The sequence below is a fragment of the Gorilla gorilla genome, chromosome 21 (assembly GCF_029281585.2).
Source record: "Gorilla gorilla gorilla isolate KB3781 chromosome 21, NHGRI_mGorGor1-v2.1_pri, whole genome shotgun sequence".
NCBI lineage: Eukaryota > Metazoa > Chordata > Mammalia > Primates > Hominidae > Gorilla > Gorilla gorilla.
Genome location: NC_073245.2, coordinates 10,357,730 through 10,384,668, shown reverse-complemented (window position 1 = coordinate 10,384,668; position 26,939 = coordinate 10,357,730). Strand labels below are relative to the sequence as shown.

Here is a 26,939-nt window from a genome sequence, read left to right as displayed (position 1 = left end):
GCGTCTGCGCGCCTGCGCGCCGCTGGCCGACGCAGGGGAGGCTGCCGATGCCGAGCGGGCGCTACGTCCCGCGGTCGGAGCCGCGTCTTCTCCCGGCTCCGCCACCAGCCGGGGCTCGGGTGGGGGCCCGGGGCCCCGGGGCATGGCCCTTCGGAGTGCGCAGGGCGACGGCCCCACCTCCGGCCACTGGGACGGCGGCGCGGAGAAGGCAGGTACGGAAGCCGACCGGGGCGCCGGGAGCGGCCTGCGAGGGCGGCCCGGGGGGCAGGGGCAGCCGGCGGCGGAGGCGGCGCCGGAGGGGCGCGGGCTGGGGACCCGGGGCTGCTGCGGGCTTCCGGGCGGCGAGAGAGGAAGAGGCTGAGGGCCCAGGGCACGTCTGATGAGGAGAGGGCCTGGAACTGGGGGGGCTCGGGCGGGTGCCGAGCTGACCCGAGGGAGCCTGGCGGCAGAGTCGCGTCCCCAGGCAGAAGAGCGGGCGGGGGCTTCGCGCCCCGGCTTTCTTCCATCTGGAGAGGACTGGGACTCCTCGAGCGCGGAGGCCAGGCCCACCCCGTCCCAGGCGTCCGCCACGTCCGCAGACTCCCGGAGCCGCCTCCCCGAGGGATGTCAGCTCTCCCGAACCTCATTCACTGTCGCCGGCTTGATTGACGCGCTGCCCGCGTACCGCCGATTTAATTACCACGCAGTTCTTCCTTTAAGGTGCACAGTTCAGTGATTCTTAGAAAATTCACAGAGTTGTGCAGCCATCGCCGCTGTCTGATTCCAAAACGAAACCCTTACCCATTAATAGGCACTCCCCGTTCCCCAGTATTCACCACGCCTGGCAACCACGAATCGACTTTCTGTCTGTCTTCTGCCACCTATTTTAATGTTATTCAATTGTGTACAAGCGGCCGGGCACTATGGCTCGCGCCTGTAATCCCAGCGCTTTGGGAGACCATGGTTGGAGGATCGATTGAGGCCAGGATTTCGAGATCAGGCTGGGAAACATAGCGAGGCCTCATCTCTACAAAAAGTTTTTAAAAGTTAGTCGGATGTGGAGGCTCGAGCCTGTGATCCCAACGACTCTGGAGGCTGAGGCAGGAGGATCGCTTGAGCCCAGGACTTAGAGGCTACTCTATGATTGCGCCACTGCACTCCAGCCTGGGTGACAGATGGAGACCCTATCTCAATAATAATAATAAGTAAATAATTGTATAAAAAGCGCTTCTATTTTTATACTCTTTTAGTTCGGACAATTTCTGTGAAATCATGTTTTTGTTGCACATTATGTTCTCAAATGTTTTACATTCAATAAATACATGACAGTTAAAATTATGAATGTACACCGTGAACCAAGTTAAATAATCTTTTTTCCTTGAGGAAGACTAAGGTGACTTTCCCTATTTCCAGTCCTCTGATGGATGGTGCCCGTAACAGAGCCAAACACGTTATTAATACAACCCACATATTTTGAGGAAGCTCCTGGTATCTATATTTTATTTGGGCTCATTTTCTGTTTTTCCCTTTTTCTTATGTTCTGATACTGAATGGAAGTGGAGCTCTGAACCCTTTGGCACCGTAACCCTTTAATTACTGGTGTTTGTGTGATGTCTGTCCTCATGGCATAACAGTCAATGCCCTAGGCAGCATGGGTCTTGTGACCTGTTGGCAGTGCAGCTGTGTATCTGTTGCAAGACCTTACCCCTCTGGTTTCCTTGATTTTGCTTCTCTGGATGAATGGGACAAATTTAAAGATGAGGTTTTTTGTTTTTGTTATTGTTTTGTTTTTTAATCATATCAGAGTATTGTTGGCAAAGTTACTAATGCTACAATCCCTCTTTTGTAGCGTTTATAGTCAGATTGGTTTACTTACTAGACTGTTTTTTTCCATTGTAGTGAAACATTCTTTCTTGGTACCTGCTTTTTCCAGGTAGTTAACAGAATCTTTGCTAATTTGGATACTGTTTTGTAGAAACTACTAATGAAGACCTCCAAAAACAGAGGCTAGTTTGTTTTATTTTGTGTTTAATAGAACTCTTACCCAGACTGAAATAAGGTTTTCCTCTCCTGCTGTGGTCTTCTGGTACAGACTTGGAGTTAAAGCATTTTTTTTTTTTTTTTTTTTTTTTTTTTGAGAGATGGGATCTTGCTCTGTCACCCGGGTTGGAGTGCAGTGTCACAGTCAAAGCTCACTGTCATCTCCCAACTCCTGGACTTAAGTGATCCTCCCACCTCAGCCTCCTGAGTAGCTGGGACTACAGGCATACATTTTCAAGTTAATTTCCAATGTCAATATCAGTAGTTGTGGGTGGGTGTAGGGGTATGTCTGTCTCCCTCCCTCCACACAAAACGGCCCCCCCTTCCATTGTTTTAAGACTAGCATTTAATTTGAGCTTAATTTCAGTTTAAAGACTGTAAAGCCTTTATGATAATGCAGGCTTAAACCAAATAATCAGTATGGAATTTTGTACGCTCACACGAGATTCCATTATATAAATTAGTTGATCCAAGTTAGTATTTGTTTTGGTGATATGAAAAAATATATGAAAAAACTTTTAGAGGAGGCATGGATAGTGGTCATCTTTAGTTGTTATCGTCCCTTCCCTGTGTATTAAGTGCCCTAATCCAGGTGATTTTGGACATGCCTATTACTCTGAGGAGGCAGAAATCTTTACCTGGATTCTGTAGCCAGAGTTGGGAGAAGTTTAAGCCAATAGTGGGTTGTGTCATCTTTATCTGAACCATTAAGAACCACAGTTCAGATAAAGTGTCCCATTGTTAAAATTAGCATTTTAGGGAGTTGAGTCTGATCTCCCTCCCTGACTACAAAACCCTGTTGCAGTTGTTTCTATACCTATTGCTGTGGTGCCCCTCAAATAAAGTCTACTTTGCCCTCTTTATAAATAAATAAATAAATAAAAGTAAGCGTTCTAATGAAGAGTAGGCCGGAGTCACACCTCTCTTCCTTTGTTGAATGAATTACTTTTCAGGCATCAGGGATTTATTTATAGCAGTCTTATATTTTGCAGCCAGCTGTAGGACAGTCATTTCGTTCCATCATGGTTATGATAGCCAAGACCTCTACTATAAAGGAATTTGGAAGGTGTCAGCTTTGGAATAATAGGGCACTATCTTGTAAGTGGGGCAATAAAGAAATTGCAGAAGAAAGGATTGAGGGAGATTAGAATGACGTACATTCTACCCCTAGATGAAATGTGAGCTTTTATTCCAAGCCAGACATAGCATTCTCAAGTCCAGAAACGGGCGTCCTGCTCTACATCTACAAAGTTTATCTTGAAATACAATAGATAATAGGCATTTATTTTAATCTTTTCCTGAACATCCCAAGAATAGCTCTATGATGTTTCTCTTTCGGAAATAAACAGGATGTCTGTGAATTTGTCTTTCAGTGGAGACGCTGCTAACTCCCTCCCTGTGTCGTCTAGCAGTTGAGCTCACTCTGTAATTCATACATCTTTAGCTCACTTGAATTTTCTGTTTCCTCTTCCCTTTTTATGTCACAGTGAGAGCCTATACCTTTAGTTGGAATCAAGTATTTGTCAGAGTGGCACACGTGGGAGTGCTTTCTCCATCTGCCACTGACATTTAATCACTAGGGTGTGGGGTTGAGGAAGGTGGTGTTGGGGCCTGAAAAAAACAGCAGCCGAAATCCACATTGGGACAGCATCCTACTCTGGGAAACACCAGTAGTTTTAGAAACAGGCCAAAGAGTCTGCAGATCTGTTTAGAGAGTTCTGCAGTGAGCATCATCTTAACAGCATGGGAAAAATAATGTCATTTACCGCAAGCCAGTTTTTCCCAGAGGAACAATAACTAAACTAAATCACTTACTATATTCTGCACGTATTTGTTGCGTTCCCACAGAGTGCCAAAAATTTTGAAATAGTAAGTAAATTTTGAAATGCAGGATTAAAAGTAGAATTGGAGGCCAGGTATGGTGGCTCAACGCCTGTAATCCCAGCACTTTGGGAGGTCGAGGTGGGTGGATCACTAGAGCCCAGGAGTTTGAGATCACCCTGGGCAACACTTTTTTTCTCTACAAAATATATATACGCAAAAATTAGCTGGGCCAGTGGAGCTTATCTGTGGTCCCAGCTACCTGGGAGGCTAAGGCAGGAGGATCACTTGAGCCCAGAAGGTTGAGGCTGCAGTGAGCCATGCTCGTGCCACTATTCTCCAGCCTGGGTGACAGAGTAAGACCCTGTCTCAAAAAAAAAAAAAAAAAAAAAAAGTTGGAACAGAGTCTTAAGAGAAATGAGTTATGGGAGGTATGATTTGAGGATTTGAGTTCAGAATTAAGTAACATTCTGGCAAATGGTTTGCCAAAACCTCATGGAAATTCAGTTGACTGCATAGTGGTTTTTTTCCCCAAGATACAAGATTTCCTTTCTCCCAGATTGCCGGATAGCTTATTTAGAAAGAGAGATGGGGTGGATGTATGTCTAAACAAACTGAAGAAAAATTATCATACTCTTAGCAAATAGGTTAACAAGACTTCTGAATATCAGCTTCCCTCAAGCAGTATTCAGTATTGCCACTCAAGTGCTGTCAATTTGTGATGTGTGGAAAGTGCGGGGATACTCCCAAGTTAAAAAAAAATTAAATATGTTAGGTTTTTTCTCTTTGTTGGAAATTAAATTCTTCTCATGTTTTGCCTCCACCGATGTTATATAAAAAGTCTTCTCTGTTTCCTGCGAGTTTTTGACCCCTCTTGAAAACGTACAGCCTGGTCTTCCAAAGGATGGCCCTCAGGCCCAAAGTAAAATCCCTCCCTGTCTTCCTCCTGAGTACAGGATAAACCCAGACTCCTTTGCGGGATGAATCCAGCCCAGCCTCTTTTACTGCGGTGCTACCTGCTTCTGTTCTCTCCCTTTACCTGGCACTTCAGCTTCATAGAACTCTTTGTTTCCTGGACATGGTGTTTCTTTCATGTGACAAGGTCTTTGCACATAACTCTTCTGCCTGGAGTACTTTCCCCTTAACACACTCTTCCCTGTGGCAAAATTTTCTTTAAGAACGTACCAGAGCCCAGTGTGGTGGCTCACATCTGCGATCCTAGCACTTTGGGAGGTTGAGGCAAGAGGATTGCTTGAGCCCAGGAGTTCAAGATCAGTCTGGGCAACATAATGAGACCCCACCTCTACAAAAAATTTTTTAAAAATTAGGCATGGTGGCATAGAAGGCTGAGGTGGGAGGATCGCTTGAGCCCTAGAGGTTGAGGCTGCAGTGAGCTATGATTGTGCCACTGCACTCCAGCCAAGGCAACAGAGTGAGACCCTGTCTAAATAAATAAATAAAAATTAAAAAGAAAGGCCAGATGCGGTGGCTCATGCCTGTAATCCTAGCACTTTGGGAGGCCAAGGTGGGCGGATCACCTGAGGTGGGGAGTTCGAGACCAGCCTGACCAACATGGAAAAACCCTGTCTCTACTAAAAATACAAAATTAGCCAGGTGTGGTGGTGCATGCCTGTAATCCCAGCTACTCGGGAGGCTGAGGCAGGTGAATCGCTTGAACCTGGGAGGTGGAGGTTGCGGTGAGCTGAGATCGTGCCATTGCACTCCATCATGGGCAACAAGAGTGAAACTCTGTCTCAAAAAAAAAAAAAAAAAAAAATTAAAAGAAGGATCCAGAATATATTCTTGGTGAAGCCTTTCCTGACTGCTTTAGAAGTAGTCATTCTTGGCCAGGTGCGGTGGCTCACTCCTGTAATCCCAGCACTTTGGGAGGCCGAGGCAGGCAGATCACCTGAGGTCAGGATTTCAAGACCAGCCTGGCCAACATGGCAAAACCCCATCTCCACTAAAAATACAAAAAATTAGTCAGGCGTGGTGGTGAATGCCTGTAATCCCAGCTACTCGGGAGGCTGAGGCAGAACTGCTCAAACCCGGGAGGTGGAGGTTGCAGTGAGCTGAGATCGCGACACTGTGCTCCAGCCTGGGCAACAAAGAGCGTAACTCCGTCTCAAAAAAAAAAGAAGAAGAAAAAAAGTCATTCTTTCCTCTGGATTTTCACAATCCCTCAGATTCTATTATATGTAATAATTGTTTGTGTCCCTACTGTGAGCCCTTCAAGGGCTGGGAGGGAGTAATTCATCTTTTTATCCCCAGTACAGTGCTTAGTACAAGTAGACACCCGTTAAGTGACAGACTGATGAATGACTGGACAAATGGGCAGGCGGATGAATGGATGAATGGATGAATGGATGAAAGGACACACCTGAGTCAAGAGCTTGACACATCTCATGAACAATTGACTAGGTGCTATGCTGACAGAAGAAATTGGAGATTTTTTTTTTGTTTTTGAGACAGAGTCTTACTCTGTCACCCAGGCTGGAGTGCAGTGGCACAATCATGCCTCACTACAACCCGCCTCTGCCTCCTAAGCAGCTGGAATTACAGGTGCACGCCGTCACGCCCACCTATTTTTTGTAGAGACAAGGTTTTGCCATGTTGCGCAGGCTGGTTGCTCTCCAAATCCGGGGGTCAAGCAATCCGCCCACCTCGGCTTCCTAAAGTGCTGGGATTATAAGCATGAGCCACGTCTCGACTAAAAACCATGCCCAGCAGTGGTTTTTATTTTATTATATTTTTATTTTTATTTTGTTTATTTTTTTGAGACGGAGTTTTGCTCTCGTTGCCCAGGCTGGAGTGCAGTGGCATGATCTCAGCTCACTGTAACCTCCGCCTCCTGGGTTCAAGTGATTCTCCTGCCTCAGCCTCCCAAGTAACTAGGATTACAGGCACCTGCCACCACACCTGGCTAATTTTGTATTTTTAGTGGAGACGGAGTTTCGCCATGTTGGTCAGGCTGGTCTCGAACGCCTGACCTCAGGTGATCCGCTTGCCTCGACTTCCCAAAGTGCTGGGATTACAGGCATGAGCCACCACGCCTGGCCTATTTTATTTTATTTTTTATTTATTTATTTTATGAGACAGAGTGTCACTCTGTTGCCCAGTCTGGAGTACAGTGGCACGATCTCGGCACACTGTAACCTCCGCCTCCCGGGTTCGAGCGATTCTCCTGCTTCATCCTCCTGAGTAGATGGGACTACAAGCGTGCACCACCACACCCGGCTAATTTTTATATTTTTAGTAGAGACAGGGTTTCACCATGTTGGTCAGGCTGGTCTCGATCTCCTGACTTCAGGTAATCTGCCCACCTTGGCCTCCCAAAGTACTGGGATTATAGGCGTGCCCAGAAGGGGTTTTATTTGTAATGATTTCTAGGTAGGTAACCATTTAATTTGGCTTCCAAACTGGGACATATGTGAGAATACAGTGAGCAGAAAGGGTTTGCTGTGAACAATTGTGCCAGGACTCTAGGTATAAACCAGGAAGATCTCAGACAGATGAGGACAAATGGTCACCCTACTAGGTTACCAGGAAACAGCAGTCAAGCCAGGAGGACAGGTTTACTGAGGTGAAAAGTTACTCCTATTATCTTTCTGTCGCACCTCCAATTGCACATGGCTCCAAACCAGTTAGTGCCTCTGTTTATGTGGTTTTTATGTTTCAGGTCTCATAGGTAGCTCACCTGTGACTTACTAGTACCAACTTTATGTTAATAATGGGCCGGACGTGATGGCTCATGCCTATAATCCCAGCACTTTGGGAGCCTGAGGCAGGCAGATCACTTGAGGTCAGGAGTTCGAGACCAGCCTGGCATGGTGAAACCCTGTCTCTACTAAAAATACAAAAAATTAGCTAGGCGTGGTGGCAGCATGCGCCTGTAATCCTGGCTACCTGGGAGGCTGAGGCCCGAGAATGGTTTGAACCCAAGAGACAGAGGTTCCAGTGAGCCAAGATTGCTTCACTGCACTCCAGCCTGGGAGACAAAGCAAGACTCTGTCTCAAAAAATAAAAATAAAAAAAAATAATAATGTACAGCTTTGTCATAGAAACAGTTTGTAGACTCACTGTGGTCTCAGACTAGAACATTGCTGGGGAAGATGCTTGGTGTCCCTTCTAAAACCTAATGTACCTTCTGTTAGTTATTTCTAAAATCTGCCCTACCTTCTGGTGATATCTTCCACTTCTCTGGTGCCTTGCACCTAATATATACTACATAAATATTTTTTAATTAGTCTATTTACTGTCAAATGGAAGGGCCGAATCTCCTGGCCTTTCTTCTGTACCCTTTATCCCAGCCCCTGAATGTCCTCCATTTCCTTTGTGTGTATACACATTTAGTTTTATTGTAACAAGGCAACTCGTACACTTTTTTTTTTTCCTTTTTTCTTGTATAAGCAGGTGAATCCATGTTCTTTCTGCCTTTTTTTTTTTTTTGAGGCAGAATTTTGCTCTTGTCACCCAGGCTAGAGTGCAGTGGTGTGATCTCAGCTCACTGCAAGCTCGGCCTCCCAGGTTCACCTCATTCTCCTGCCTCAGCCTCTCGAGTAGCTGGGACTACAGGCGCCCGCCACCACGCCTGGCTAATTTTTTTGTATTTTTTTAGTAAAGACAGGGTTTCACCGTGTTAGCCAAGATGGTCTCGATCTCCTGACCTCATGATCTGCCCACCTCGGCCTCCCAAAGTGCTGGAATTGCAGGCATGAGCCACCGCACCTGGCCTAATTATTGTATTTTTAATAGAGATGGAGTTTCACCATGTTGGCCAGGCTCGTCTCGATCTCCTGACCTCAGTGATCCATCCACCCCGGCCTCCCAAAGTGCTGGGATAGGCCAGGTGTGGTGGCTCACGCCTGTAATCTCAGTACTTTGGGAGGCTGAGACTGGTGGGTCACGAGGTCAGGAGTTTGAGACTAGCCTGACCAACATGGTGAAACCCTGTCTCTACTAAAAATACAAAAAAAAAAATTAGCCAGGCATGGTGGCACGTGCCTGTAATCCCAGCTACTCAGGAGACTGAGGCAGGAGAATCACTTGAACCTGGGAGGTGGAGGTTGCAGTAAGCCGAGATTGCGCCTCTGCACTCCAGTCTGGGCAATAGGGTGAGACTCCGTCTCGAAAAAAAAACAAAAAAACAAAGTGCTGGATTATAGGCATGAGCCACCGTCCCTGGCTGCTGCTGCTGCTGCTGCTGCTGTTGTTGTTGTTGTTGTTGTTTTTGAGACGGAGTTTCGCTCTTGTTGCCCAGGCTAGAGTGCAGTGGCATATAGCATGATCTCGGCTCACTGCAACCTCTGCCTCCCAGGTTCAAGCAATTCTCCTGCCTCAGCCTCCCGAGTAGCTGGGATTACAGGCATGCGCCACCATGCCCGGCTAATTTTTTGTATTTTTAGTAGAGACGGGGTTTCTCCATGTTAGTCAGGCTGATCTCGAACTCCCGACCTCAGATGATCTGCCCACTTCGGCCTCCCAAAGTGCGAGGATTACAGGCGTGAGCCACTGCGCCCAGCCTGGTTTTTTTTTTTTTTTGAAACGGAGTTTCGCTCTTGTTGCCCAGGCTGGAGTGCAATGGCGCGATCTGCAATCTCAGCTTACCGCAATCTCAGTTTACCGCAATCTCCGCCCCCTGGGTTCAAGCGATTCTGCTTCAGCCTCCTGAGTAGCTGGCATTACCGGCCTGCGCCACCACGCCCGGCTGATTTTGTATTTTTAGTAGAGACGGGGTTTCTCCGTGTTGGTCAGGCTGGTCTCAAACTCGCAATCTCAGGTGGTCTGCCCACCTCGGCCTCCCAAAATGCTGGGATTACAGGCATGAACCACCGTGCCCAGCCTTGTTTTTGTTTTTAGAGACAGGTCACCAGGACACCTTCCTCCTTTTCCTGCCAAGCCCATTCTGCTGGAGTGGAAAAGTCCAGTGCCTTGATAATAGGGTATTGCTCTGTCACCTAGGCTGAAGTGCAGTGGTGCTATCATAGCTCACCACAGCCTTGTACTCCTGGGCTCAAGTGATCCTCTCGCCCCAGCCTCCTGAGTAGCTGGGACCACCATGCCTGGCTAACTTTTCATACTTTTTGTAGAGACAGGGTCTCACTTTGTTGCCCAGGCTGTTCTCGATTTTGTGGACTCAAGTGATTCTCACACCTTGGTCCTCCACAGCACTGGGATTACAGGCGTGAGCCATTGTACCTGGCTTCCTTAACTTGTACACTTTTTTTTGTTTGTTTGTTTTTGAGATGGAGTCTCGTTATGTCGCGCCCAGGCTGGAGTGCAGTTGTGCGATCTTGGCTCACTCCAGCCTCTGCCACCGGGGTTCAAGCAATTCTCCTCTTTCAGCCTCATGAGTAGCTGGGATTACAGGCGTGCGCCACCAGGCCAGGCTAATTTTTGTATTTTTAGTAGAGACGGGGTTTCCTCATGTTGGTCAGGCTGGTCTCGAACACCTGACCTCGTGATCTGCCTGCCTCGGCCTCCCAAAGTGCTGGGATTACAGGTGTGAGCCACTGCGCCCGGCCTTTTGCTCATACACTTTTAACATTTAAAACAGAGTATCATCTTTACGGTGAAAGAAAAATAAAATTTAGAAATGAACAGGAACAAAATTACAATACAGAATTCAATTCCAAATAAGATTCCACAGGTTATGCTGATTGTCCTAATCAAGTGGTGAGGCTCAAACCATCATTAAGAGAGAATTTATTGATTTATTGATTTATTTAAACTATATATATATGGTTGAGGCTGCAGTGAGCCATGACTGTGCCACTACACTCCATCTTGAGTGACTGAACAAGACCCTGGCATCAAGGCATTGGACTTTTCCACTCCAGCAGAATGGGCTTTGCAGGAAAAGGAAGAAGGTATCCGGAAGCAATAGGAGACAAAAGTAAAGAAAAGGCAGATGTGATGGGTGCTGCTTTGGGTTTAACTTGAGAGACCAAAGATAGGTAGGTCTGAAGCCGAGAGAATTTATTTATTTATTTATTTATTTTTCTTTTGAGACAGAGTCTTGCTCTGACGTCCAGGCTAGAGTGCAGTGATGCTATCTCGGCTCACTATAACCTCCACCTTGCGGGTTCAAGCGATTCTCCTGCCTCAGCCTCCTGAGTAGCTGGGACCACAGGCGCCTGCCACCATGCCCGGCTAGTTTTTTGTATTTTTAAAGTAGAGACAGGGTTTCACCATGTTGGCCAGGCTGGTCTCGAACGCCTGACCTCAGGTGATCTGCCTGCCTTGGCCTCCCAAAGTGCTGGGATTACAGACGTGAGCCACCGTCCCCGGCCAAGAATGTATTTTAAAAAGGTCGTCTTACACTGCAATGATGTTCATTAAACATCACAATTAAGCATGTCAAGAGAGTTTTGCTCCTCTTCCTTTTTAAGGTACACTTCTCAGGTTAGCTTGGCCCTGACCCACTGCAGTCTCTTTGAGCTCTTGGCCATTATTGTCTCCATGCACCTTTTTTGACAATTATAGTCTACTGCCTTGTGACGTTTGGTGTTGTCTTGTGTAACATTTCTTGTGTTTTTGACATATTTTCTCAATGGTACTGGCAACTAGAAAGAACTGAAATACAGGCATCATCCATTTAACTTCCGCAAGCCATCCCTAAAAGCAGACATTCTGCATGCAAACTTTCAGAGCCTTTTACTCCTTTATCTCCCCTGATCTTAGCCAAAGGCCAAAAAGCAATACTCTGTTATTTCACATAGAAAAATGATATGATAGCTACTAACCACAAATTCCCAACCAATTTCCCAAAAAAGTTACTTATTTATTTATTTGAAGGCTAGTCAAGTGAAGCAGTGGGCGTGGAAAAGGAACAAAGAAATCTAACTGATTGTAATCAATGAGTTGTAAACAGCACCACTCAGGGACCAGTCCTAAAAAGTAATTTAAACATGGCAAAATGTCTATGAATAACAGACTATCACATAAGGATGTAAGATGCTTAAAACATTACTTACTATGGTTTTTAAGAAACAGTTCCTTTGTATGCAGTGTCACAGCCTCTCACCCCACCAGCCACACTGGAAACCCAAGTACCCTTTGACACTGGTTTTGAAAACATCTCTGTGTTGGCCAGGCGTGGTGGCTCACGCTTGTAATCTCAGCACTTTGGGAGGCTGAGGCAGGTGGATCACTTGAGGTCAGGAGTTCGAGACCAGCCTGGCCAACATGGTGAAACCCTGTCTAAAAAAAAAAAAAATTAGCAAAGCATGGTGGTGCATGCCTGTAATCCCAGCTACTCAGGAGGCTGAGGCAGGAAAATCACTTGAACCTGGGACAGGGAGGTTGCAGTGAGCTGAGATCGCGCCACTACACTCCAGTCTGGGCGACAGTGAGACTCCATCTCAAAAAAAAAAAAAAAAAAAAAATCTCTATGTGGTTCTAATGTTTTTACCAGTTGTAGTAGCGTGTAACAGGAGACCTTTTCATGTGGTTACGTTTTCAATGTAGTATCGAGTTTTGGTGACATGTATTTTTCCTATCTAAACAACAGGAAAAAATTGTTACAGTAAGAGATGTATATGCTCTGTGAAGTTTGGGAATTAAGAATGGACATTCTTGTATGAAAACATTGACACTAACTGCTAGATATGCCTGAATTTACTGAGCGTTTATTATAGTTGTAATTCCTTGCTTGTTACTTACACAGTATATCTCCTTAGTGCTTTGCATATTACGTACTAATTAAATATCTGTAGGTTGATTTGTAAAATACATGTTGTTTCAGAGTGAGGAGGGGAGCTAATATTTAGTAAGTATCTACTGTGTACCATGGTAACTATCCTGACAAGACGGTGTCAGTCCAGAGGCCCAGAGCAGGGAAGTCATCTGTCCAAGATTATGGATCAGATAAGTGGCAGAGCCAGGATGTGAACCAAGATCTGTCTGATTTTAACACATTTCTTTTTTCACTTATCATTTTTTTTGAGACGGAGTCTCACTCTGTCGCCCAGGCTGGAGTGCAGTGGCACGATCTTGGCTCACTGCAACTTCCGCCTCCTGGGTTCAAGCGACTCTCCTGCCTCAGCCTCCCGAGTAGCTGGGATTACAGGTGCATGCCACCACGCCTGGCTAATTTTTGTATTTTTAGTAGAGATGAGGTTTTGCCATGTTGGCCAGGCTGGTCTCGAACTCCTGACCTCATTATCTGCCCACTTCGGCCTCCCAAAGTGCTGGGATTACAGGCATGAGCCACCGTGCCCAGCCTCACTTACCTTTTTTTTTTTTTTTTTTTTTTTTAATGTATCGGGAGGCTGAGGCAGGAGAATCACTTGAACCCGGGAGGCAGAGGTTGCAGTGAGCCGAGATCGTGCCACTGCACTCCAGCCTGGCGACAGAGCAAGAGTCCTTCTCAAAAAAAAAAAAAAGAAAAATGTACATATAGGCTGGGCGTGGTGGCTCACATCTGTAATCCCAGCACTTTGGGAGACTGAGGCAGGAGGATCACGAGGTCAGGAGTTCATGACCACCCTGGCCAACATTGTGAACGCTCTCTCTGCTAAAAATACAAAAATACAGCTGGGCATGGTGGTGCGTGCCTGAAATCCCAGCTACTTGGGAGGCTGAGGCAGGAGAATTGCTTGAACCGGGACCCAGGAGGCGGAGGTTGCAGTGAGCTGAGATTGCGCCACTGCACTCCAGCCTGGGCTACAGACCGAGACTCCGTCTCAAAAAAAAAAAAAAAAAAAGTACGTGTAATTATTTCTGGACCAGGCGTGGTGGCATGCACCTGTAGTCCCAGCTGTTCGGGAGGCTTGAGGTGGGAGGATCGGTTTTGCCTAGGAGTTTGAGGCCAGCCTGGGCGACTTAGAGAGACAATGTCTCTTTTTTTTTTTTTTTTTTTTTTTTTCCGAGACGGAGTCTCGCTCTGTCATCCTGGCTGGAGTGCAGTGGCATGATCTCGGCTCACTGCAACCTCCGCCTCCCAGGTTTAAGTGATTCTTCTGCCTCAGCCTCCTGAGTAGCTGGGACTACAGGCGAGCACCACCATGCCCAGCTAATTTTTGTATTTTTAGGAGAGACGGGGGTTCACCATATTGGCCAGGCTGGTCTCGAATTCCTGACCTTGTGATCCGCCCACCTCGGCCTCCCAAAGTGCTGGGATTACAGGCGTGAGCCACCGCACCCAGCCGACACTGTCTCTTAAAAACAACAACAACTAATAATTATTTCCAGTCTGTGCCTATGATTTTTGGTTCAGACCTATAAAAAGAGACTATCTTTTTAAAAATCGGTGATTTAAAATCTGTTTTATAATGGGCTCTCCAAGCCTCCCACCATGAGGCCCGGTAGACTGGGCCTGAAATGAATAGTGCATCTGGCTGTGAGACTTTATGCCAGCAGGCAGTCTTAGAGCTAAGAGGAGATACTTACCTGGACCTCATATCAAAAAGGAGATTGAGTCCCAGGCAGAAAACATGCACGTGCTGAACGTGCGCCTGATTCTTCCCTATCCTTATTTTCAGACTTTAACGCCAAAAGGAAAAAGAAAGTGGCAGAGATACAGCAGGCTCTGAACAGTGATCCCACTGATGTGGCTGCCCTTAGACGCATGGCTATCAGTGAAGGAGGGCTCCTGACTGATGAGATCAGACGAAAAGTGTGGCCCAAGCTCCTCAATGTCAGTGCCAATGACCCACCTCCTATGTCAGGTAAGGGGAGTGGGGGAGGCTGTGAGGGGCGCTTATCTAGGAGATAGGGAGAAAAGGATTCCAGGATCTTTAATTTTTATGGTCCTTTCAAACCAAGGGTATACGAATAAATCTAGGGTGTTTTGGGAAATGCTTGGGCCCACTCTGAAAATCAGGCCAAACCGATAAGTAGAATTTTATTCAAAAGTGGAATGAGTTCTTTTTTTACTTGTTTTTATTTTATTTATTTATTTTTGAGACGGAGTCTTGCTCTGTCACCCAGGCTGGAGTGCGGTGGCACAATCTCAGCTCACTGCAACCTCTGCCCCCTGGGTTCAAGCAATTCTCCTGCCTCAGCCTTCCTAGTAGCTGGGATTACAGACATGCGCTACCATGCCTGGCTAATTTTTGTATTTTTAGTAGAGATGGGGTTTTGCCATGTTGACCGGGCTGGTCTCGAATTCCTGACCTCAAGTGATCAGCCTGCTTCGGCCTCCCAAAGTGCTGAGATTACAGGCGTGAGCTACCACGCCCAGCCAAGTTCTTTTTTTGTTAGGGATTAAAATATTGGCTAGGCAAGTGAATTTATTAAAAATGCATATGCTTTGTTCTGCATACTTGCTTGGCAAGTGTTTTTTTAAAATGCATATTTTGGGCCGGGTGTGGTGGCTCACGCCTGTAATCCCAGCACTTTGGGAGGCTGAGGCAGGTGGATCTTGAGGTCAGAAGTTCAAGACCAGCCTGGCCAAGATGGTGAAACCCCATCTCTACTAAAAAAAAAAAAAATACGAACATTAGCCAGGTATGGTGGCAGGTGCCTGTAATCCCAGCTACGCAGGAGGCTGTGGCAGAGAATTGCTTGAACCTGGAAGGTGGAGGTTGCAGTGAGCAGAGATTGCGCCACTGTCCTCCAGCCTGGGTGACAGAGTGAGACTCCGTCTCAAAAAAAAAAAAAAAAAAAAAACGCGTATTTTGTGGCTGGGCGAGGTGACTCACACCTGTAATTCCAGCACTTTCGGACGCTGAGGCAGGAGGATCACTTGAGACTGGAAGTTTGAGGCCAGCATGGGCAACATTGCGAAACCCTGTCTCTACAAAAATTTTAAAACTAGCCAGACATGCTGGTGCACGGCTGGTCTTAGCTGCTTGGGAGGACGAGGCAGGATTACTTGAGCCCAGGAGTTTGAGGCCAGCCTGGGCAACATGGCAAGATCCAGTCTCTAAAAGTAAAGTAAAATTAAACACACACAAAAACACGCTGTTTTATCCGGGCACAGTGGCTCACGCCTGTAATCCTAGCATTTTGGGAGGGTGAGGCAGGTGAATCACTTGAGGTCAGCAGTTCGAGACCAGCCCGGCCAACATGGTGAAACCCCGTCTCTACTAAAAATACAAAAATAAGCTGAGTACGGTGGCGCACACCTGTAATTCCAGCTACTAGGGAAGCTGAGGCAGGAGAATCGCTTGAACCGAGGAGGCGGAAGTTGCAATGAGCCGAGATTGCGCCAGTATACTCCAGCCTGGGCGACCGAGTGAGATACTCAAAAAAAAAGAAAACACCCTCTTTTTATTGGGAAATACTGAAATCCTTTGGAGTTCTAAAATCCTGTAATTCTGTGAAAAGAGTTACCTAACTAATGTGCAAGGCCCATGTGGTAAAAAGAGTTCCTTGGAATGAAGTTCAAAATAGTAAAAGTCCTGTAGAACAGTGAATCCACTCTGCTGCTCATTCACTCAGTGCACTCACCTTGTAGCTTTCCTGCCATCGTGGCAAAATGCCAGGTGCTGAGGATTCTTTAATTCAGTTGGCAAATATCAGTTGTGCTATGATTGCCAGGTACCGGAGATGATTGAAACAGGACTTCTGCCACCAAAAAGTTCACAGCGCCATGATGTTACCCAGTAGGTGTTGAGTTGCCACTGGTTATCATCCTTGCAATTGGCTGCTTCAGAGCAGTCAGCTTTTTGCTGGAAGGCTAAGGCAGTGCCATGTTCACACCCTGAATCCTGAGACGATGTTCTTCTATCAGGTTCCAAACTTCCCTCATCTTTTTATACCGTGAAGCCCGCGTGTGAGGAAGTGTTGCCCAGCCTTTCTAGCTTTTGATTTGGGTTGTGAGGGAAATGTACGCTTATTATACAGCGCTTGGTTTGGTTGGAGGAAATGTACACTCGTTATATGTATAATGGCTAGAGGCTGCCTCCTTACTTTCACACTGTGTTGGACTTAGCAGCTGAACACAAGGACTGCCTCCTCTTTGCAGCTCTTTAGTTTTAGAATTGCTGGGTCAAGAGTTGTCAGGTGGTTCTTTATGTGAGTCTCAATATACCTTTCTAAACAGCTTGGTGCTCCCACAACTTTATAGGTGTTAGGGTTTTTTTCAGTGGTCTGTTGTTCCCACATTCATGATTTTATTTGATCCTTGGAATATCCTCATTTTGTAGCTGTGGACTTTGAAATTAAGAGCAGTTCCCAGTGATGCACATTGGCCTTCTGCATGAGGCGCCTGGCCTCCTTACGTCTTTGCTCTCCTTTCCACCCTGCTGTATTGTCTCCTGGGCAGTCTGTGCTCCCTTCTCTTAGGGTCATCGTGACTTGCAGGAAACATAATGTTTGGAACTAAACTAGGGATTCCCTGCCAAATGTTGTATCTTGAGTCATATCATCCTCTTCAGGAGAAGCTGACATGTGCCCTCTAGGCCTTTTGTGTCATCCCAGAATGTTTTGCCTCTGGTCTGGCTTCTCAGGCATTCCTGCAATAACGTGCCTCTTCCTTCAATAGGGAAGAACCTACGGCAGATGAGCAAGGACTACCAACAAGTGTTGCTGGACGTCCGGCGGTCGTTGCGGCGGTTCCCTCCTGGTGAGAAGCTCTCCCGGTCCTGCCACATTTGGAAAGACTGTATCTGTTCCAGGTCATACCATGTGACCTAATATGCTGGACCCTGCCTCCTCAGGGACCTTCAGAGCTCTCCTTTTGCTGAGTCATCCTTTTCTTGACTGGTCACTTTCAGACCCCCACTGTGAAAGCCTGAACCAAAAATAATTTCTCCTGGCCTAGAGGTGGTGAATGAGAGAAGAGGTTTTTGTTTTTCCTTGAAGCCACAAAAAGGAGTTAATAAGGATTGTTAGAGCCATCAGTCTGGCATTAAAGAGCAGATTGGTGTGGAACTGGGCACCAACAAGAATGAGTAATATCTTAATTAGGTTTAAAAACGATGATACCTTGCGCATACATATGTAAGATTCCTTAGAGGGAAGAGAGGCCATTCCCTGTTTGTGTAAGAGTATATTCCTTAATTTGTTCAGCAGCAATAGATAAAAAATAAATAAATAAAAACAAAAAACAAAAGAATGTATTCCTAAAATTACCTCTTCATTTCAGGAAGAAAGAAAAGAAGGACCGTTGTCTCAATTTTCACAGTGAAGGGAACTGGGCAACAAACCTCACATGGATGACCTATTTTTCTTCCTCTGGCAACTCCACCTTTAGGTCATGAAGAGAGGAGAATTGCTAAAGGGAACAGGAGCCTCTAAGCTGGCTGCCTCCCTCTTCTGCGCTGTGCTCTGGCCTGGCTTTTGTTGTTGAAGGGGCTGCTTTCCTGCTGGCATTCTTGCTCCCTGGACAGATTCTTGCAATCCCCAGGTAGCAGTAGCCTGCCAGCGTGGTTTTGATAAAAGCACATGCCCACGGTCCATTCCCTTTTCCTAGCCTGCTGGTTTGGATGAGATCATATAGGACAGATGCCTCCCTTTTTTTTTTTTTTTTTTTTTTTTTTAAAGACAGAGTTTCACTCTTGTTGCCCAGGCTGGAGTGCAATGGCACTGTCTCAGCTCACTACAACCTCCGCCTCCCAGGTTCAGGCAGTTCTCCTGCCTCAGCCTCCCAAGTAGCTGGGATTACAGGTGCCCGCCACCACGCCCGGCTAATTTTGTTTGTGTATGTTTTTAATAGAGATGGGGTTTCACCATGTTGGCCAGGCTGCTCTCGAACTCCTGACCTCAGGTGATGCACGTACCTCAGCCTCCCAAAGTGCTGGGATTACAGGCAAGAGTCACCGTGCCCAGCCCCCATTTTTTCCTAGGTAACCTGTTTTCCCTCTGAACCCTTTATTCCTCTTCCATTGATGTAATATCTGTGATACGCTTTCTGTAGGCTGAACTTACAGTGTGGCTTCATATTCTTTTTCCATTCATGGTCTTCTGGGCTTGGCTCACTGCTTTTCTGCTGAAAATTCACACAGGGTTTAATTTTTACTCTCACTCCTTTCCCTGCTTCACCTATCAGCAGCCCTGGGTTTGCTTCGTTTCCTTATTTATCTTTTAGGGTATGCTTTTTACTTGAGAAAGGGTGGGGTAAATATGGGCAAGAGGTGAGTTTTGCTCTTACCTGCAATCCTTTGTCCGGTTTAGTTTGGGCCCTTACATTAGCTGCTTTCTCTCTCTGAGTATGTGTTTGTAACTAAAAGCTAATGGTGTGGAGAAGCTGTGCATGTGCCATTCTTCTAACCTGGCTCATAAGGCCAAGGCTTGGCATTTTTACTGCTGGCAGCACTAGCTCCAGCAGTAAAAGAACTCCCTGAAAGAACTCCTGAGACAGGCTTCCCTATTTCCAGCTATAATACATCTTTGGATCAAGAGGATCAGTTTTTCCTGTAATGGTTGCTTTGGTTTAAAGGGGACCGTGTAACTTTAAAATTTTTTTATTTTTATATAATTTCATACTTACTGAAAAGTTGTAAAAATAGGACAAAGAATTCCCCAGATACCTTTTACCCAGATTTCCTTTTGTTTTCACATTTTACTACATTTGCTTTTTTTTTTTTTTTGGAGACGGAGTCTTGCTCTCTTGCCCGGGCTGGAGTGCAGTGGCATGATCTCAGCTCACTGCAAGCTCTGGTTCCTGGGTTCATGCCATTCTCCTGCCTCAGCCTCCCAAGTAGCTGGGACTACAGGCACCTGCCACCACGCCCAGCTAATTTTTTGTATTTTTTATTAGAGACGGGGTTTTTCACCATATTAGCCAGGATGGTCTCGATCTCCTGACCTCGTGATCCACCTGCCTCTGCCTCCCAAAGTGCTGGGATTACAGGCGTGAGCCACCGCGCCCGGCCTACATTTGCTTTTTTAGCTGCTTTCTGTCTTTCCTTCACTTTACACATAGACATACACTTTTTCTCTGAACTATTTAAGAGTAAGTTGCAAACATGACATCTTTTTACCCCAAGTGTTTCAGATATATTTCCTAAATATAAGGCTCTCATGTAATCACAGTACACTGAGCAACATCAATAACAACACTGAAAAATAGTTAACTAATTAATCCACAGATTTTATTCACATTTCACCATTTCTTCGAGTAACGTGCTTCACTGGAAAAGGAAATATAGATTTATGCGTTTCTCATGCTGTTGTCATATATCTTTAGCCATTTTTAATCTGGAACAGTTCCTTTGTATTGTATGAGAGTTAAATTTCTCTTACTTTGGGTATATTGGGTATTTCTTCATTGTGAGATTGAGGTCTGTGCGCTGTTGATAGAAATCCTGCAGACATGATGCTGAGCTCTGTCAGTGCATCACATCGGGAGGCAGAGGCCGTCTGTGGCTCGCATAGTTGAAATACTGCAGTTAAATACTGTGTCCCAGCAGTATTAACTGCAGCAACTTGGTTAGGGTGGTGTCTGCGGCTTCCCCCACTGGAAAGCTAGCGGCTGCCTTTTCCTGTATGCCAGGTGGTATCAACAGTGGATCTTGATATGCGTTGCCAAATTATTTGTAATTCATTTTCCTTTTTTCTCTGAAAATTCATTGCTGGCCTTCTTCGACCTCCTTGTTAACTAGGCTGCTTGGTATGTTCAAAGGCATCTCTGTTCCTGTCCCCAGGCATGCCAGAGGAACAGAGAGAAGGGCTCCAGGAAGAACTGATTGACATCATCCTCCTCATCTTGGAGCGCAACCCTCAGCTGCACTACTACCAGGGCTACCATGACATTGTGGTCACATTTCTGCTGGTGGTAGGCGAGAGGCTGGCAACATCCCTGGTAGAAAAATTATCTACCCACCACCTCAGGTACCAGTAGAGAGGAACATGAGACGACAGGCATCACTCCTCAGCCGTCCTGGGGATAACTCACTGGCCCGTTTTCTGGTCAGCTTTTTTAGGAGTTTGAGCCCTCGCCACCCTGAGCCCTGATCTAAGTGTTTGGTAACCAGGCTTATTGAATTGTCTCCCTCCAGGGATTTTATGGATCCAACAATGGACAACACCAAGCATATATTAAACTATCTGATGCCCATCATTGACCAGGTGAATCCAGAGCTCCATGACTTCATGCAGAGGTACATATGTGTCTGCATTTCTGTGTGCATGCATACACACGCCCACACCCCCCCACACCTGAAACACTCCTCACAAGCCGAGCGCAGTTTCCTCATTGTCTTGGGTGGATTTGTTAAGTTCTCCCCAGTTGTTCCAGTCACCAGCAATCTGGGTAATTCAGTTCTTGGAGCATTTTGGGGGACTGTGCTCTTTGGGGGACATAGCCCATCCCTTGAGTTTACATCTAGTGGGGAGAGGTGGATAAGGTATGTATGCCAAGGTAAGATGTTGAGGTTATTGCCACAAGAGAAACACAAAGTCCTGTGGGATCCAGCGGCGAGAAGGGGAAGGCCAACAATGGGTTGTTTTATTTCCCAAGTACCAAAGAGAAGAAATATTTTTTGGCAAATCCCATGTGATGTTTTGTTTCTTCTCTGTTTAGTTGGAAATGTGTTCTTGGCCAATGCCTCTTTTTTTTAAATTTTTTAAAAGGTAATGGCTATGCCTTCTTTTTTTTTGAGATGGAGTATTTTCTCTTGTTGCCCAGGCTGGAGTGCAATGGCATGATCTTGGCTCACTGCAACCTCTATCTTCCGGGTTCAAGCGATTCTTCTGCCTCAGCCTCAAGTAGCTGGGATTACAGGCATGCGCCGCCACGCTCGGCTAATTTTGTATTTTTAGTAGAGACAGGGTTTCTCCATGTTGGTCAGGCTGGTCTCGAGCTCCCAATGTTAGGTGATCCGCCCGCTTTGGCCTCCCAAAGTGCTGAGATTATAGGCGTGACTCACCGTGTCTGGCAGCTACATCTTAAGATATTTCAGTTGTCTCGTGTTAATTGAAAAATTAATGCAGTCATGTTTTCAGGCTTGGGAATATGTACCTGTGCCCCCGAGAAGGGTAAGACTTAGTCAGAAGGAGAATCATGGCGTAGTTCTCTGAAAACAACTGCTTCTCGTTCCTGTAGTTGACATTTGTTGGCCATTAGGCGAGCACCCAGTGAGATAAAGCAGCCAGGACCCTGTTGTGGTACACCTTAAAGACTTTGTATTAAATATTTTGTAAGGAGAAGATGCTGAATTCCTAGGTAACTGAATTTTCCAGAAATCTTATTCCTAAATGCTTCCTTCTCACCAGCACTATAAGGCCCAGAGAGAGGGAAGGGATGGCCCACAGGACCTGACACCTGCCTTTCCTTTGTTTCTAGTGCTGAGGTAGGGACCATCTTTGCCCTCAGCTGGCTCATCACCTGGTTTGGGCATGTCCTGTCTGACTTCAGGCACGTCGTGCGGTTATATGACTTCTTCCTGGCCTGCCACCCACTGATGCCGATTTACTTTGCAGCCGTGGTAGGTACAGGCCACGAGCCAGCAGCTGGGTTCACCATCACCCATCCCACTGTGGTCATTTTCCCTGAAGGGAAACCTGGGGATTATGGAAAGATGCAAAAGACAGCACTTCCCAGGCTGGTGTCCCTGGACACCATTCTGTGCAATATTCATGGGGGTGTCACACACAAAAAATAGTAAGTTGGGAAATGCTGGGCGTAAACAAAATCAGATTTTTCTTGCCGCATGACACTTCTGAACCTTTAAAATGCTAAAATCTGCATTGTGAATTGTCAGGGTTCCTGTTGACATTGTCCGGAATATATGTTCAGCTGACGAACACAATTAGGGAAATAGTAGTACAAGCTGTCAACTCCAGATTTAAGAAAAGAAGAGACCTGGTGTCATGACAGACAAGGGAGGCGGCTTGCGGTGGAGGATAGGGGCTTCAGTTAGTAGAAGGGTCTTGAGGGATGGGGTGGAGATGGGAATTCAGGGAAGTCCTTCAATGACCACTGGTCCCTTGAGCATCTGTGGATTTGTGGACCAACAGTCAGAAGGAAGATGCTTAAAGGGAGCAAGACTGTTCTTTCTACTGTTTTGAACCATTTCTTCTATGCTGGAGCTCCAGGAATCTCCCAATAATTCTTCTTTCTCCTAAAAGAATCTCCTTCATTTCTTTCAAGACTTAAAGGGACACCTGAGCAGCCCAGCATGCCCGAAGGACTTAGATTGTAACTGGTCAGCCTTTCATGTCATGTGGCGGAAGTTTGCAGGAAGGGCCAGAGAGTAGGAGTAGCACTGAGCATATATATGTTATTACTTCCTTGATGGATACAAGAGTTTGCTGAACATTTGGGCTGAGTCCTGTCTGTTACCAGTTTAAATTCATCTGCAAGGATAATGGAGTGCAGGTGGCCCAGGCCCTGTGTGTCTGGCCTCTGACTGCAAAAGGCTTTACTACCTCCCCACAGATTGTGTTGTATCGCGAGCAGGAAGTCCTGGACTGTGACTGTGACATGGCCTCGGTCCACCACCTGTTGTCCCAGATCCCTCAGGACTTGCCCTATGAGACACTGATCAGCAGAGCAGGAGACCTTTTTGTTCAGTTTCCCCCATCCGAACTTGCTCGGGAGGCCGCCGCCCAACAGCAAGCTGAGAGGTGAGCAAGGCTGGGACACTGGTTGAATGGGGGTGGCTGTAAATGAGCAGAAGCGAGGGAAGGTTTGTGTCTGGTGGGATAGGGTTGGGGCACGTTTCCAGAGATCTGAGCTTAGGCCAGTGGAATCCCCACTGTAGACATACGGGTCTTTATCAAAAAGAGCTTTCCCAGCAATGAAAGGCTCTGCCCGCGGCCTATGTGGTGTAGTTTTGCTTTCCTCCCCCTCTCATACCACTTCCTTCCTTCCGTCTCTTTCCCCTGCAGGACGGCAGCCTCCACTTTCAAAGACTTTGAGCTGGCATCAGCCCAGCAGAGGCCTGATATGGTGCTGCGGCAGCGGTTTCGGGGACTTCTGCGGCCTGAAGATGGAACAAAAGATGTCCTGACCAAGCCAAGGACCAACCGCTTTGTGAAACTGGCAGTGATGGGGCTGACAGTGGCACTTGGAGCGGCTGCACTGGCTGTGGTGAAAAGTGCCCTGGAATGGGCCCCTAAGTTTCAGCTGCAGCTGTTTCCCTGAAAGCCAGAGAAGACCTTCCTCTTACATCACATTAAGGTCTCACCCTTCCATGGAAGGATTGGGAGGGGTGGAATTTCCTTTATTAAAAGGGTTTCTGTCCAGAGTTTTTTATTCCTGCCACCCTGCCCTGCCCGTTTGTGTTTGCCTTTACTTCAGAGGCCAATAGCAGAGCCTACCTGACACAGAGGGGACTTGGGGGCCTGGCACAGAATCTTATGCCTCTCCCAGTGGGCTTTTGGATGGGCTCTCTGCCACCTCCCCGGTGTTGGAGGAAGTGGGTTTCTGAAGCTTGCAGCTGCCTTTGCAACCTGCTGGGCCTGGGCTGCCCCAGTTACCGGGAACCTCCTAGTCACCCCGTAGAAAGTGAACTGGAACATGGGATGCCGTCTTACTGCTCCTGCTTGCCTGCATCAGATGGACACAGAAGGAGGGGGCTGCTGCTGAAGGAGTCAGGCTTGGGATGGAGAGCAAGAGGCCAAGGGACTCATCTGGGAGCATGATCGGCCCCTCTTACTAGCAGCTCCATCAGCTGATCAGAAATCAGAGACAGAAGGGAACTAGGTTACTCGTTAAATCCTATTTTCAGCCTAGAAATCACATGGGCATTTCCAGTCAAGTGGGAAGGAATGCTCATTTTTAGGGCCTAGACCTAGACTAGTTTTGCCTGCCTTTTTTTTCCTCCCTGTTTTCTTCTACAAGCCACACAACATTGCTTATAAAAGGTACTTTTATTACTATTTTTAGAATATATACACCCCATATGTAAATTACCCTCACTTTTAAAGTAATAATAGTTCCTTCACGGAAAAAAAAATAGTTCTCATCAAAAGGATGAGCTTCTAAGATCCTGATTTTTACCTTCTACTTGATTAACATTTTCGCTTTAGCCAGAGTTGCTATTTGCAAACAGCTTTCCACTTCCAAAGTGCCACTTTCTGACCGGTGTTTCTTCCTGTTTTCCTCAAATCATCCTACTCCCAAATAGGCACCCACTCACTACCTTGGCGTCATTTTTTGGGTCTGACTTGTCTCGTCAACTGCTGGTCTCTCCCACCTGGTTGGAAATGTCATTGGAAACTTGCAAAGACTCTCCAGACCTTAGGGAACAAGAGGCATCACTCAGTCCTTCTGGGACAGCTTCCCTGTAAGCAAAGCCAGGTTTGTTTTAGATTAACTCTGGCCTGAAAAAAAAAAAGTGCCTTTTGCTGCTTTAAAGAATTGGGGTATATGGTATGAAGCAGCCATGTACTTGTATTTTCCTAGTCTTTCCTGGGCACTCTTCTCTCTTGGCAGATGTTTTCTTAAAGTGAACACACCAGAAGCACTCCACCCCACCATATCCAGTCCTCTTTGCATGCCTGTTGTGTGCAGGGTGGAGGGTGTCCCACATGCCAGGCAGCTGGTGAGCCAGAGCAGCTGGGAGCCCTGTCCGCTGAGTTACACTAAGCACTTTATTTTTATTTATTTTATTATTATTTTCTTTTTTCTGAGATGGAGTCTCACTCTGTTGCCCAGGCTGGAGTGCAGTGGTGCAGTCTCAGCTCACTGCAACCTCCGCCTCCCAAGTTCAGGCAATTCTCGCTGCCTCAGCCTCCCGAGTAGCTGGGACTACAGGCACCTGCTACCATGCCTGGCTAATTTTTGTATTTTTAGTAGAGATGGGGTTTCGCCACGTTGGCCAGGCTGGTCTCGAACTCCTGACCTCAGGTGATCTGCCTGTCTCGTCCTCCCAAAGTGCTGGGATTACAGGCGTGAGCCACCGTGCCCAGCCACCACTACGCACTTTAAAACCAAAAAAAGCTCAAAGGGATGGATCATTGTCCATGGCTCAGGACCCCCACCGTGGGGTAAGTGTGATGTCGATGGATTAATTTAGACAGTGGTGTATTCATCAGGGCAAAGGAAATTCTTCCAGAGGTGATGATGCGGCAGATATTCCCAGTGCTCTCCCAAAGCAAGCTGGCCCTCTTGTCATCCTCTCAGTGGGCGGCACCAGCTGCCCCTCCTTCCACAAGTACTCGAGCCTGTTTGTAAATACTGAAGGAATTGAAGGGGTTGAGGAAAGGAGGTGCATGTGACCAGGGTCCCAAGGCCACAGCTTTTCAGATCCTAGGAAGCAAGTGGCATTTGCTTGAGTTGTGGCCTCGGAAGGAGAATGTTTATCTGTTTTCTAACTTTGCTGACACCAGGATTCTCCCTGTCATTGAGAAGAAAGCATTATCTAATTACCTTCAGGTGGTTTACTTATTCTGTAAAGAATATGTGTAAATATTTTGTACAGAGCCCTGTATTAAATAAACAGCCATATGTGGTTACTAATCACCTCTTCTGTCATTCCGTCCTTGGCCACAGCTCGGTGGGAATGGTCTCTGATCTGGATGCTCCCACCTTCCATGTCAGGCCCAGAACTGTGCCATGGTCTGTGGACTCCTGGTCGGCCTTGACTGGCTAGGAGACCTTGGGCAGTACCTACAGTCTTGCTATTTCTGTTTCATCTGCAAGAATTATGATCCACACACTCCAGCTGCAGCCCAGGGCACTGTGATATTTTATACGTGTGTAGATGTTTTTGTCCACAGTTCCTGGTTCATCAGTCCCATAACCCTTTGTTATAATGTTGGGACACTGCAGGCCTCAGAAAACGGAATCTCTGTCTGTGACCTTCTCCTGCCCCATTTCACTTGCTCAACAGCAGACTTTAATCTGACTGTAGCTCATAAGACCCTCATTCCAGAGAGGATGCTGCCCCATACCCGGAAGGAGGAACGCTGCACAGAGAGGCCAGGAAGCATCTGGACAGACAGGCCTTGCTGGGTTTAGACCTTGTGCTTTTTGTCCAGTTTCATTGCAGCACAGTTGCCATGCTTCAGCCATGCCTATCCAATGACGTCTCCATAAAAGGCCCAGGAACACGGGAGCTTCTGAAGAGCTGAACATGCGGAGGGAGGGAACGAGAACTCGTCCATGTGCCAAGAGGGTGGCGCACCCGCACTCCACGGGGACAGAAGCTCCAGCATTTGCCCAGGACCCGTCCACACCTCACCCTGTGTGTATCTTCATCTGGCTGTTTACTTATTTGTATCCTTTTCTAATAACGTTTGTAATAAACTGGTAAACCTAA

At 46.7% G+C, this 26,939-nt stretch overlaps 1 protein-coding gene across 6 annotated transcripts; it reads left to right on the top strand.

Annotated features, from left to right (window-relative positions):
- Window positions 1-26,939, top strand: TBC1D20 (TBC1 domain family member 20). Of its 6 annotated transcripts, XR_010132278.1 has the most exons (10): window positions 1-212; window positions 14,325-14,510; window positions 17,273-17,353; window positions 20,376-20,562; window positions 20,730-20,831; window positions 22,016-22,157; window positions 23,111-23,298; window positions 23,563-23,854; window positions 24,804-24,962; window positions 26,659-26,939. XR_010132278.1 is itself a non-coding variant. In XM_063702215.1 (9 exons), exons 1-8 carry the CDS (start codon window positions 143-145, stop codon window positions 23,816-23,818), a joined length of 1,212 nt encoding a protein of 403 aa, XP_063558285.1. In that variant the 5' UTR covers window positions 1-142; the 3' UTR covers window positions 23,819-23,854; window positions 24,804-26,939. The 6 variants fall into 6 exon arrangements, 4 of the variants coding, with proteins under 4 accessions (XP_063558285.1, XP_055228349.1, XP_030860800.1 ...); XM_063702215.1 differs by having other exon boundaries at window positions 24,804-26,939; XR_008674352.2 differs by lacking the exon at window positions 14,325-14,510 and having other exon boundaries at window positions 21-212; window positions 23,563-24,962.

Excerpts from the sequence above, each read along its gene's own strand:
- TBC1D20 (XM_063702215.1), top strand. The coding sequence starts at position 143 with ATGGCCCTTCGGAGTGCGCAGGGCGACGGCCCCACCTCCGGCCACTGG. Across the intron at positions 14,511-17,272 it reads TGACCCACCTCCTATGTCAG|GGAAGAACCTACGGCAGATG; the intron begins GTAAGGGGAGTG and ends TTCCTTCAATAG. Across the intron at positions 20,832-22,015 it reads CTCCATGACTTCATGCAGAG|TGCTGAGGTAGGGACCATCT; the intron begins GTACATATGTGT and ends CTTTGTTTCTAG.